The sequence below is a fragment of the Cajanus cajan genome, chromosome 3, assembly GCF_000230855.2.
Source record: "Cajanus cajan strain Asha chromosome 3, NIPB_CcT2T_4, whole genome shotgun sequence".
In the NCBI taxonomy this organism is placed as follows: domain Eukaryota; kingdom Viridiplantae; phylum Streptophyta; class Magnoliopsida; order Fabales; family Fabaceae; genus Cajanus; species Cajanus cajan.
This window is the reverse complement of record NC_138519.1, coordinates 4,021,217-4,034,380: the sequence shown is the minus strand read 5'-3', so window position 1 is coordinate 4,034,380 and position 13,164 is coordinate 4,021,217. Positions and strand designations below refer to the sequence as shown.

The following is a 13,164-nucleotide window of genomic DNA, read 5'->3' as shown; positions in this document are numbered from 1 at the left end:
TAAATTTGGTTTGGATCATATTTCACCAAACAATGACTTGAGCTAGGAATAGACTTGAAATTATTAGCCATTTATATCCTTATGCTTAATGTAAGGATTTAATCTTGATCATTGAGGAATCATGTTTCAAGGAATCCTTAGAGATTCAAGTTTGAAGAACCAATTTGAGTGACTATATATGGATGTGGGAATATGAAAACTTGAATTCATATAAGAAATTAATTGGCATAAGTGTTGTGAAAGTACATTTAACCTTAATCTCTCTCTTGCATAGGAATCACTTCTTAAATCAATTTTTTGTTAAATATCTCATTTACAACTTATCTTATTTACATGATATACTCAATATAATTGTATATGGTTGTTTATACAAATTGAATTAGGAGAAAAATTACATAATATATGCAAATCCTTAAGAAAGATAACTAAAAGTCCTCCTAGCTTTGCTTTTACAGCATCATTTTTTGGAAATTTTAATAAAGTTGTTTTAATTTGATACCATATTTCCAGACAATTAATTTATTTTGCAGAATAATTTATTTTATTTATACAGTAATAATATTAATTTGTTCTTAATGTCAAAATTAAACCGATCGATAAAGATTACTATATGTAGACTTAATTCAGTTGATTGTGTGGAAAGAGAGAACGTCAAAGATTAAAAATGATACAGTACTAATACACGCTTGTGCCTTTTAATTAAAAATCCGATTCGATGTTTATTTATAGAGATAAAATCACGATTGAAAAAGAGTTATATGGAGTTTTAAACCAAAACTAGACATAGATAGCCACGTTGCGCGGTTTATTGAAATTTCCTATTTTTTTATATAATATTTTAATATATATAAATTAAAATTTTGTAATATAATAATTATTATTTTGGAATATATGAAATAAATATATGATTATTGTTATATATAATTTTTTTTATTGATTATATTATAAATTTGTGTTCACACTTCTATATTAAAAAAATCATTAAAAATAAGTATTGACATTATATACAAAAATAAACATCAAGTAAAATTAGTTTTATAAGAGTGAAATTGAAGTGAATGTAGATAAAGGTAAAAAATTTATTATTGAAGGAAAAAATTGATTACAAAATAACAAACCACCAATGAAACAAAAATGATATTAAAATGAATACAGATCACTATTCAAATTAATGGATATTTGATAATTTTCTTTTTTGGTGTTAGGTTGTTGAATTGTTTTTAATTTCTTTAGTTTGTTTTTCTTTAAACTTTGAATTACAATTGACTCTTCATCTAAGAAATTATCAACAATTTGTATAAATGTCTTTCTTCTTGAATGAGCCTTTTTTATTTGATGATGATCCATCCTTTGACTTCTTGGATAGTTTTTTGTTTGTACTTACAATAAATTCTTTATCCGAGAAAGAAATTGACCGTGGTGATTTAGGCTCCTTATTTGAATTTTAAAAAAATAGTAAATAATAATATTGAGATTCTTTAAGATAAGTTTTAAAGGATATAATATATTTTTTTTTAATTTTAGTATTAAAAAAATGGGACATGACAGATTCATATATATCCACAAAATAAATATTAGGAGACCAAATAATGGAGAATAATATTACGGTATAAAATCCACGTCTATATTTTAATTTTTAAGACTATTAATTAATTAATTAAATAAAATTATTTATAAATGGATGATATTTATAAATAATAAATTATTTAATATAAAATAATAAAATTATTTTTAAGCATAATACTTGAAATTTTAGTTTTCAGTTTCAATTAAAAATTGTGCATGTTAAATTACTAATTAACATGCATATATTCGTATTTACTAATTTAATGCATCATCTTTTTTAGTACATGGTTTTTCATAACAAACTAAATAATTTAGAAATCAAATTACTTATTCGTTCCCATTACCTTGAATCTAGTTTATTCTAAATTAACATGATATATATATATATATATATATATATATATATATATATATATTGAAATTTATAAAAATAAAAATAGTTTAATTATCAGTTTATTATTTTTCAATTTTATTAAAATATAATTACATTCCAATAGTTCAATTGATGAAAATAACATTTTATATAAAATATTAATAATGTGAGAATAGGTGTTATAATCAATTGAAATTCAAATTATTATAGATACATATAATATTATTTTCTCTGTCTGAGCGGAGGTAATTTTAACTTTGCAAAATATGAAAGCAAATTGAATGTTATTATACAGATTAACCGAAATTGAATGTTGATTGTTAAAATATCAATTATAAAAAATAAAAAATAATATTTAATTATTATTTATTAAAATTAATGACATAATAGGTAAAAAAAGAGAAATTTGTAGTTATTATGCAGAAATAATTCAGAATGACACATAAGTATTTTACAAAATATGAAAGCAAATTAAATTTTATTATGTAGATTAACCGAAATGAAATGTTGATTATTAAAATGTTAGTTATAGAAAATAATAAATAATATTTAATTATTATTTATTAAAATTAATGACATAATAGGTAAAAAGAGAGAAATTTATAATTATTATGTAGAAATAATTTAAAATGACACATAAATAATTTTGTTGACATGACAACATTTTACAAAATATGAAAGTAAATTGAATGTTATTATACAGATTATACCAAAATAGAATGTTGAATTGTTAAAATGTTAATTATAGAAAATAATAAATAATATTTAATTATTATTTAATAAAATTAATGACATAGTAGATAAAAAGAGAAAAATTTATAATTCAGAATTCAGAATGACACATAATTAATTTTCTTGACATGATAGTATTTTAAGTTGACATATTAACTAAATGCAAAATAACTTGAAAGTACGTTAAGAAAGATGGTATTGCACCAACTGAAAATGCATAAACCATTTTCATTTTTCACATTGTGAATCCGTTTAAGTTGAAAAAAAAAAAAAAAGCATAAAAATGCCTTTCACATACGGTGTTTTGTAATTAGTCTCCAAAGAATCTCACATATGGTGAATATGCCTTTCATTTGAAGTTATTGAGCAAGGAGGAAACATAATTCCATTGAATAACGTTAATGAGATGGGTAAAAGATTAGCAGATATAGAAAAAGTAGGTAGTAGTTTCAAAGAATATTATCGAAAAAGTAGATAGTACTTTCAAAGAATATCATTAGAGGAAAAGTAGCTAAAGGGATAAGATCAAATTTGTTAATCTTTCAAAACAAAAAAAACTGATTAGAATGAAAATCTCAACAGAAAATTCTAGCTGATTCTCTAAGCACAACATATCTATATAAGCAATAAGCAGTGAAAATTATTGGCCATGAAAAGTTAACAAGATGGGAACATCTTCACGTTTGATGATTCTCCTTCTCCTTGTTTCCATCTTTGCATCATCGCATTATTCCAATGCATACCCTTTATCAACTCAGAAAAGATGGATCATAGATGATGCGACAGGGCAACGTGCAAAGTTGGTGTGTGGGAACTGGGCTGGTCACCTCAGACCAATGATCCCTGAGGGCTTAGACAGAAGGCCCTTGAAGGAGATCGTTGGTGAGCTTGTGGACCTCAACTTCAACTGTGTTCGTCTCACCTATGCAATCTACATGTGGACACGTTATGGCCATGGCAACGTGAATGCCACCTTTGCATCCTTGGATGCACCAAAGGTGGTGGAAGGCATAGCCATGCACAACCCTTCTGTGTTGGCCAAGACTCACATTCAGGTCTTTGAGGATGTGGTTCGTGAACTTGGGGCTCAGAATGTGAAGGTGTTGCTTGATAACCATGTGAGTCAGCCTAAGTGGTGCTGTAATGATGATGATGAGAATGGCTTCTTCCATGATAGGCACTTTGATCCTCAGGAATGGGTGCATGGCCTTACTTTGGCAGCCAAACACTTCAGTGGAAATCATGCTGTATGTATTCTGTTTCTAATTAATTTGCCTTTAATTTTCTTCTTTTTCTTCGTTAAAAGATAAAACCTACACACAATTTCTCATCATAATTAGTGTTTTTATTTCCGTAATAAAATATTTCATTAAATATCAATATATATTACTGAATAAAGTTTAATTTAAATAGAAAACAATACCAACATCAGTTGTATCTTTTGTCCTTAGTTAAACTACTCACTTGATTGATATAGTTATCCTAATATTAAATTTCAATCCCTATAAAAAAATTATAAAAAAAAAGTGAGAGCTTTTGTCCCTACACAATTTTTTGTAACGGTTTATCATGGGATAAAGTTTTTGTAGCAGTATTATACTACCAAGTTTTCTCCTATGTTATCATTAGGGACCAAAGTTTAACTTTTATACATGTATAGGGATTAAGCGTGTATTTGGAAAGTATGAATAAATTATATAAAATGTTTAATTTTGTTTAGTTATAAAAAAAATTAATTTTTATATAATAAATCAACTTAAAAGAAGAAAAAGAAGTAATCAAAAGTTTCAAAGTTTAAGGAGCTTATTTTTAAAGAAAAAAAGTTGTTTACAAATTTAAGTTATTTAAAAAATATAGCTTATTTTATAAACAATTTTCTTAAAAAAAAACAATTTAAATATTAGATTATAAGTATTTCCAAACATATTCTAAAACTATTTATTTATTATTATTTGTGTGTGTGTTGGGACTAGACTTTGGAACTATGGGAATAAAGTGAATTGTTTAAGTTATATATGTTTCCAATACTAAAAATTGAATATAAGATGACTTTATTGTTACTACTTTTTGTTCACTAACAGGTTGTGGCAATGAGTTTGAGAAATGAATTGCATGGTCCACGCCAAAATCTGCGTGATTGGTACAAGTACATGAGCGAAGGAGCGCTAGCCATACACAAGGAAAACCCGAACGTGCTTGTGCTTATATCAGGTTTGAACTACGACACTGAGTTGCAGTTTCTAAAGAGTAAACCGTTGAAGATAGACTTGGGTAAGAAAATGGTGTTTGAGACACACTTGTACTCATGGTCTGGAATTGGGACACTCAAGTTGAAAGAGATATGGACAAAGCAACCATTGAACAGGATATGTGCCAATAACATTAAGGGGATAGACCACAGAGCTGGGTTCCTTACCACTGGTGAGAAAGCAACTCCTTTGATCTTTACTGAGTTTGGGTTTAATGAGGAAGGTGCTTCAGTGGAAGATAACAGGTTCTTGACATGCCTTCAAACCTATCTTGTTGGAAGAGACATGGATTGGGGTTTGTGGGCATTTCATAGTAGCTACTATGTTAAACATGACACGGTTCAACTTGACGAGTCATTTGGTGTAATGGATCAGACTTGGCATCACCTGAGAGACCCCAACTTCACTTCCAAGTTCCAACTTTTGCAAAGGAAGAATCAAGGTAAGCTTGTTGAGTTAATAGTTAATAACATGATTTTTAAGGGAGTTATTATAAAAATTGAAAAATCTTGCATCACAATTTGTAAGAGTCTAGTCTTGTTGGTTGAATAAGGTGTGTATAAGTGTTGTAAATCCCATTATTCCCAAGTTCAATGTCCATGGATCAAAAAAATATAGTGATTTGTGATTGGATAACAGTGTTGGTATATTTAAACTTGATTCAAATAAATGACTATTTTTTCTGGCATGTGGAGAAAGCCTAATATGAATATCCTATCTTGTATTTTAACTTGTGTGTGTTTTTGATGCAGAACCTACCTCTAAGGCCCCCCTTGTAAATATCTTGTACTACCCTCTAACTGGTCATTGTGTCCAAGTGAATGACAAGAATGAACTTGAACTTGGTAGCTGTGAGAACAAAAACAGATGGGTTCATGGTGGAAAAGGGACTCAAATCCTTCTACATGGAACAAAGAAGTGCTTAACCGCGCCCGGAGAAGGGCATCCAGTTGTTGTTTCTGATGACTGCCAAAGCAAAACTAGCTCTTGGAAGCCTGAGTCACTGTCTAAACTTCACTTGGCCACTGTGGATCAACATGGGAAGCAACTTTGCTTAGAAAAGGATTCCAACTCATCCAGCATTGTGACCTCAAAATGTATCTGCATAAATGATGATTCTCTATGTCTTGATGATCCCCGAAGCCAATGGTTCCAGCTTGTTGCCGCCAATGTGTAGCTTAGGTTAACTGGATTATGATTAATATTGCAGGAATTTATCTGTTTTATATTCTGTCTATTTAGTGATATATTTAGGTTTAGTGAAATCTCATTATTACATAATAAAGTAAGATATTTGATGATAAACCTTATTTTCTGATGTTCAAGGTTATGGCAGAACCGGTTTGTCTTCGTGACTTAATGTAAATATAATATGTTCACCCTTTTAGAAGGAGTTTACATAGCCAATAATTAAATCATGTGTCCAATAAACCCCCCCTTAAACCTTTGTGTGCCCAACACAGAATAATACAAAATAGGTTTTGTCATGTGTTAATCTTTTTATCAAACAGTAACGTTGGCTTAATCTTGCATTCAAGTGTTGGTCTTGCCATTTGGCTTGGATTGGAAGAACCATCAAGATCCTGGAAACCTACCATTTGGTCTCAAATCCATGATTTATATACCTCAGTCTTGCTCCAATCTATCCGATTTGTTCATATTCCATACACGTGCTGTCCGGCTTCACTGCAATTTGATTAGTTTCTTAACATAATCCATATAAAGCTACAGGTCTTGTAATCCAATTTACCTTGCTACATTATGGTATGGAGCACTAGCACTAGTGCTTTCACGCTTACTTGAGAGAAATATATTACTGTAAACAACGAAGTTGGTTAAAACATGCTTAAAAATACATGTCAATAGTTTTTACAACGATGGTTTAAAATTTTGAAATTTAACAATTAAAGACTGCTCAAAACCATCACTCCTAGCATACCTCAAGAACTTTACCTGCTGAAGATTTTGATTTTGGGAGTACATATAAATAATTTTTTTATTTTCATGAGAATATTTATAACCATTCTTCTATCTCCCTTAAAAACTTGTTGATGGTACATTATTGATAGAGAACAACTCCTCGTGCTTTTGTGTTGGCATCAGAGTACCTGACAATGTCTGACTATGAATAATGCCGGTTGCTTTGGAGGAGGAAAACCACAATGTCACTATGAAGCATTGAAATAACAGTGGCCTTGATAGGCCTGTCTCTCACTAGTTCTTGAACACACAGAAGTCCAATATGCGCACATCTAGTGTTCCTTCTCCCACTAACAATCTCTAGTAGTAAAACTCCAAAGCTAAAAACATGTGATTGCTCACAGACAATTCCTTACATTGCATATTTTGGAGAAATATAGTCATTGCATTGAAAGCTTAAATGTATGAGCTCTCAAGTGTTCTACCATATTATTGGATAAAGTGAAAGACATATTTACTATGATTCAACAATTCTTTTTTATTTTTTCCCTCGCTTCCTTGTCTCCAAATCTTTTAATTATATCAAAATTTGATATTTTTAGATTTAGTCTTTCATCCAACAATATGTTACTTGTTTTCAAATCTCTATGTATAATTCGTAATATGAAGATAAAGTAGTCCTTAAACAATTCTTTCAATTATGTTAAACCTTTTTTCCAATCTTAGGTTTTTTGTTTCAATGGATCTACAAAAATGAATTTAAGGAGAGTCAGACAAATATTGTGTGAGATAACAACATTCAAGTCAGAAAAAGAAAAGTAGCTAAACCACCAAATTTGTATATAAGGACTCAATGTCAGCCAAGTAAGTTTCCCTTCACCTATGTTCCTTAGAACCATCATCGGATTACGAGAACTAACCGAAGATATAAGGATCCAAACTTAAGTTTGGCATGTACTCGACTCATCTTTTCTTGTGCTTCAATGCAGCAGCCAAGAAGTCTAACTAGATTCCTGTGTTGAAGCTTAGAAATAACCTCCACTTCATTTAAAAATTCTTGCATCCCTTGTCCGGATGCCGTTGAAAGTCTTTTAACTGCTATTTCCTGATCTTCTAACTTTCCCTGGTAAATCAAATGGCAAAACTTGAAATGCTTGTTTCTTGAAATATGATGAACTTAGACAGATCAAAATTACCTTGTATACTGGACCAAAACCACCCTGACCAAGCTTATTTTCTAAGTGAAAGTTGTTTGTTGCAGTTGCAAGCTTTCTAAAATCAAACAATGTTAGGTCATGGATTCCAATCGTCTTAGGTCATCAAACCTGCTTCCATTATGAACTTGCATATCCATTACCCCTGTGGCAAAATGTATGATGATATGTTAGTTTCATAAATGCTGAAACCTTATACCATGAGTAGCAGCCAGTGTACATTTACAAAGCTACTACTGCCTGAATCCTAACTTAATCAAAACAAGAAAATTAAAAGCAAATTTAAAAACCATGAAGCAAGGATTTATTGTCCTTCCTAAGAATATGATCACAAAGCAAAATATTAAAAGATCGTAAATTAAAACATGGTCTAAGACTGGATAGAAAAATAGCTATCAGAACAAGCAAACTATGCATCAAACTGAATAGACTATGTAACATATTGAGCAGACGAAGCTATACGACAACACAAAAACAATGAAGATTGTAACTTATAAATCAACAACCTCACATAAAAGAGAGAAAAAATTGATATGAGATATTATAGATATGATTTCAATTTTGTATACATTAAGAGTGCTACATCAAGTGCTTAAACAAAGAAGATATGAAGTCCCTCGTTGGACAAAAAAAAAAAAACTAATGATTAAGCTAAAAGACAAGCATCATTTTAACGATTTTAATTAAATTATTAATAAATTAAATAATATTATTTTATAATATAAATTATTTATCATAAATTTAAAATATAATTTATATATTACTGTTAAAAAATATATAATTTATATATTTAAAAATATTAATTTATACAAAATTTAAATATAATTTATATATTTAATACAACTTCAGTTTGGAATTCGGATCCAAGAATTTCTTTGGAAACTACACGGTATCTATATTTCTTTTGAAAATAGGACACTACAATCTATAAGCAAATTACAAATTACACAATAATATTTGGTAAATCAGTTAAATACTCAGGGACTTATTTTTGCCAACACTAAACAGCACATAACCAAATAGTCATAAGGAGAACAGAGGGTAATAGATTACAGCTACGTTCAATCTTTTTCTTTCATTTCTTTAACCACAAAACACTCTTTAGTCAAATCTTAAATAATTTATATATGTTTTTATTTATGTACGATCGTATGTTACTGACTTACTGTGTTAAAATAAATCCATGTGGACTTGAATTTCATCTTCGTTGTTGTCCTTATAATCTTTCTTATGGATAAAACTGGAACTACCTGTATATAATAATTTTAATATTCATTCAGGACTACATACTGCTATAAACAATTCCCAGCTTGTACTTTAATTTATTGTATTTTGCTATTTCAAATACGTCACTCTCTGTGGAGCATACACATATTTTATACTTTAACCAAAATTATGTATGTACCTTCTCTTCATAATTTAGAGAAATAAAACTAGATCAACAAATGGAGCAGTTTCACCATATAAAAGAATTCAGAGGCCAACGATCTGAAAATTAAACAGACCAAAACCATCTCATACCACTCTCTCAGCAAATTGACAAAAGCTTCTAGTATATACGCGAGGCATCATCAACATGGGAGAAGAAGCAAAAAGGTATATAGAAATGATACTCATAAAACTTTTGTTTTCTGAATGCTTTTTATGACTTTGTATTATCTATCTATTAGGGTAACTAAAGAAGTAATGAAGCTTGAGTTTGTCAAGAAGCACTTTATTGAAAAAGGGTAACATAACATGAACGAGAAAATCACACGCATAAAAGCTCAGAAAACATTTTAAAATAAAATCATTAGGTAGTACATAACTCTACGGAAAAACTTCAGTGTAATATGCACGAACTGAAAAATGAATTTCATGTAAACAAAAGTTGCGTAAGTTTTCTGAAGTTCATCATAAACGTATCTATTAGCAAACTATATGTATTTCTTAACTTGGATATAGGTATGCGGTAGTGACAGGAGCTAACAAAGGGATTGGTTATGGAATATGCAAGAAATTGGCTTCAAATGGAATTGTAGTGGTGCTAACAGCTAGAAATGAGAAAAGGGGTTTGGAAGCAGTGGAAAGATTGAAAGAGTTTGGCCTCTCAAACTTTGTGGTTTTTCATCAACTTGATGTGACTGACCCTTCTAGTGTTACTTCTTTAGCACATTTCATCAAAACCAAATTTGGAAAACTTGATATCTTGGTACTTATCACTGTTCCTTCCTTCTATGTATACCCTTGAGTTTTTCAAATCATTAAAGAACAAAGAACCAGAAAATTTTCTTGATTTCATCAAGCTAAGGTATGTTTGACATAATATTTGTGCAGGTGAACAATGCTGGTGTTCCTGGGGGAATAGTAAATGCAGAGAATTATCTTAAAAGGGTGAGGTTCCTTGTCTGTTTCTCATTAGAAAGCCATGTGATCTAACGGAAATAAAGTCAACAGGGAATCAAAATATGAAAATTCAATTAGGAGTTGTCTGTTTGGTATGCTGGTCATGACTTATAGACTTTTTCTATCTTATTTTTGGACCACTAGTTCACTAGTTTTGGTTATACTCAATGCTAAGTTAGCATTATTTTCCCCATGCTAGTCATGTTAAATTCTGACTAATTTGAATTAGACAGGAGCAAAGTTTCCTAGTATCTGAAAATATTTCACTTAAAAAACTATACTCTTTACCACTTGAACTAATAGACAATAGTACAACTAATCATGTATTAATTAAATAAGGAATTTTTCCCTTATAAATCACTCATAAGTCATAAACTAATCACTCAAAACTCAAGATACTAACATCCATTTAAATGTTGACTTCTCTCGATAAATGTTCTTTCATACACATTAATTTGAGAATTTAATTTCTGATCACATGCTTAAGAAACATGGTTATTTGCTAACCATAATACATCATGTTGGTTATTTTTGTTTTTAAATCTGCATTTCTAGAATATCAAATCTTCTTTAGCAATATTACTATTTGAACTCGAGGAGACATGAAAAAGAGAACCATTTCATTTGCACCATTTTTTCATGCATAAAATATGTGGCATTCCATTTCCCTGTAATTTCAGTTTGAGTAGCTACTTAGACTTGTTGCTTAATTAATTCTGCTTATTTAGATTCTTGGTGCTCTATAATGTTATAACTTAAATTTGTCCTTGTAGAAAAGGGGTGAATTATCGGATTGGAATCTAATATTGTATCAAAATTATGAGTTGGCCAAAGAATGTGTTGAAACAGACTTCTTTGGTGCAAAGAGAGTAACAGAAGCTCTTCTTCCCCTGCTCCAACTATCCACTTCACCCAGGATAGTCAATGTATCTGGTCAAATAGGACTATTGAAGGTATAAGTATTATCATAATTCAAACAAATATGCATTTTACAACTGCATGCTCCGCTTCATTTTGTCAGAAATCACTCACTTCAAAGTACAGAAATTTATGTAATCTAGAATATCTTCTACTAGAAAATCGTAGAGAAAAAAAATAGCACATTGTTTTATCAACAAAATACTAGAAAATGAAGAAAACTTTTGAACAGGTTTTTTGTGTTCATTAAGATGGTCTCGTTGAATATAGTCATTTCTTGAAAATTGAAATACAAAATCTCACATTATTAAATAAGAAGGTGAATATGAATTTATAAACACATGCGAAATCTTCATTGATATGAAACTTTTTGAATGATGACCAAAAAATTTACAAGAGTTTAAATTCAAAATAAAAAATAAAACATTAATGTAAAGACGTGTGTGAACATTCAGTGTACAACAAGACATCATGATCCTAAAAACGTATCAATCCTTTTATTTGTTTAATTTGTATGATTTTCCTTATATATTATTTCCTTGAGAAATAATGAAGCATCAATTAATCTTTTCGAAAATAGAAAACAAGGCAAGGTTTTATTAGTTTTGTTCCTCTGTGGTTTCAGAACATACCAAATGAGTGGGCAAGAGGGGTTTTTAGTGATATTGAGAACCTCACAAGTGAGAAGCTTGATGAGGTGTTTAGAGAGTTTCTTAAAGACTACAAAGAAGGGTCATTGGAGTCCAAAAATTGGCCATCTGTTGTTTCTGGATGCACCATGGCCAAAACAGGTGTGAATGCCTACACAAGGATGCTGGCTAAGGATTTCCCTCATTTTCGCATAAACTGTGTATGCCCTGGCTCTGTCAAGACTGATATAAACCATAATCAAGGCTTGTTAAGCATTGATGAAGGTGCTGAAAATCCTGTTAGGCTAGCATTGTTGCCAGATGATGGTCCTTCTGGCCTCTTTTTTTCAAAGGATGAGGTGATTTCCTTTTGATCAATCATGTGTTTTGGGTACCAACATTGTCTTTCAATGTGATTTTGACAAAATAATTTGGATACATAATAGTGTGTATTAAATACATTATCGTTGTTGCGTATTAAAGCAATAAACTAAGTTTTCTTTTAATATTATAGTATTGTTTTAGTAATTTTAGCTTATCGTTATGGGCCCAAAGCTGAATCCACTCCATGTTATTGGTATTTTTCATGTTCTGAAACAATCCAAATTTTTCGGATCAACCTGAACCAGCCACTGCTACCCTTATGACTATTTATTTAATAATTTTCTATTTAATATTGGAATAAGTAATGTAACTCTTATGAATAAAAAAAAGTAATATATTAAAAAAATCATATTGTCATTCAATTACAAATTAACATGTAACTGATGTAAGTATATCAATTTTATATATAATAATTATTTAAAAAATTATGTTTATCATAATTTCAAATGAATTGATAGAAAAAAAAAAATATTAACAATGCAAGAAAATTATTATTATTATTGTTGTTTGGTTTCCCAAACTTTTAAGCAAAGTGCCTACTTTGATCCAACCAGTGATTTAAAACCCGGATGGAACCTGCCGGTCGGACCGGTTGGATCGGGAACCGGTGGTCCAGCCGGTTTGAATCTTAAGTTGGATCGATTATGCAGTCGACCCGTTTCAAACTGAACTAAACCGGTCAATTTTCTGGTTCAACCAGTGAACCGGTGGGTCAAACCGATTCAACCACTTTTTTTTCTTTTTTTTTTTTTTAATTTTTTAAGGGACCATAAACCACAAAAATAATAATGAAA

General features: G+C 29.9%; 3 protein-coding genes across 3 annotated transcripts; 2 read left to right on the top strand and 1 right to left on the bottom strand.

Moving 5' to 3' along the window:
• The first annotated feature begins 3,308 nt into the window (after positions 1 to 3,308).
• Positions 3,309 to 6,225, top strand: LOC109797607 (glycosyl hydrolase 5 family protein). The gene is made up of 3 exons (XM_020357700.2): positions 3,309 to 3,918; positions 4,753 to 5,362; positions 5,673 to 6,225. The coding sequence occupies exons 1-3, from the start codon at positions 3,337 to 3,339 to the stop codon at positions 6,095 to 6,097; spliced, it is 1,617 nt and encodes a 538-aa protein (XP_020213289.1). The 5' UTR covers positions 3,309 to 3,336; the 3' UTR covers positions 6,098 to 6,225.
• An 817-nt stretch (positions 6,226 to 7,042) lies between these two features.
• LOC145955970 (G-type lectin S-receptor-like serine/threonine-protein kinase At1g11300) lies at positions 7,043 to 8,194 on the bottom strand. Its single transcript, XM_083071521.1, has 4 exons — positions 8,166 to 8,194; positions 8,037 to 8,112; positions 7,761 to 7,963; positions 7,043 to 7,220 (listed from the first exon to the last, which is right to left on the bottom strand). The coding sequence occupies exons 1-4, from the start codon at positions 8,192 to 8,194 to the stop codon at positions 7,043 to 7,045; spliced, it is 486 nt and encodes a 161-aa protein (XP_082927647.1).
• A 1,246-nt stretch (positions 8,195 to 9,440) lies between these two features.
• Positions 9,441 to 12,497, top strand: LOC109797926 ((+)-neomenthol dehydrogenase). Its single transcript, XM_020358096.3, has 5 exons — positions 9,441 to 9,650; positions 9,999 to 10,245; positions 10,371 to 10,427; positions 11,213 to 11,392; positions 11,983 to 12,497. Exons 1-5 carry the CDS (start codon positions 9,631 to 9,633, stop codon positions 12,358 to 12,360), a joined length of 882 nt encoding a protein of 293 aa, XP_020213685.1. The 5' UTR covers positions 9,441 to 9,630; the 3' UTR covers positions 12,361 to 12,497.
• The last annotated feature ends 667 nt before the right edge of the window (positions 12,498 to 13,164 follow it).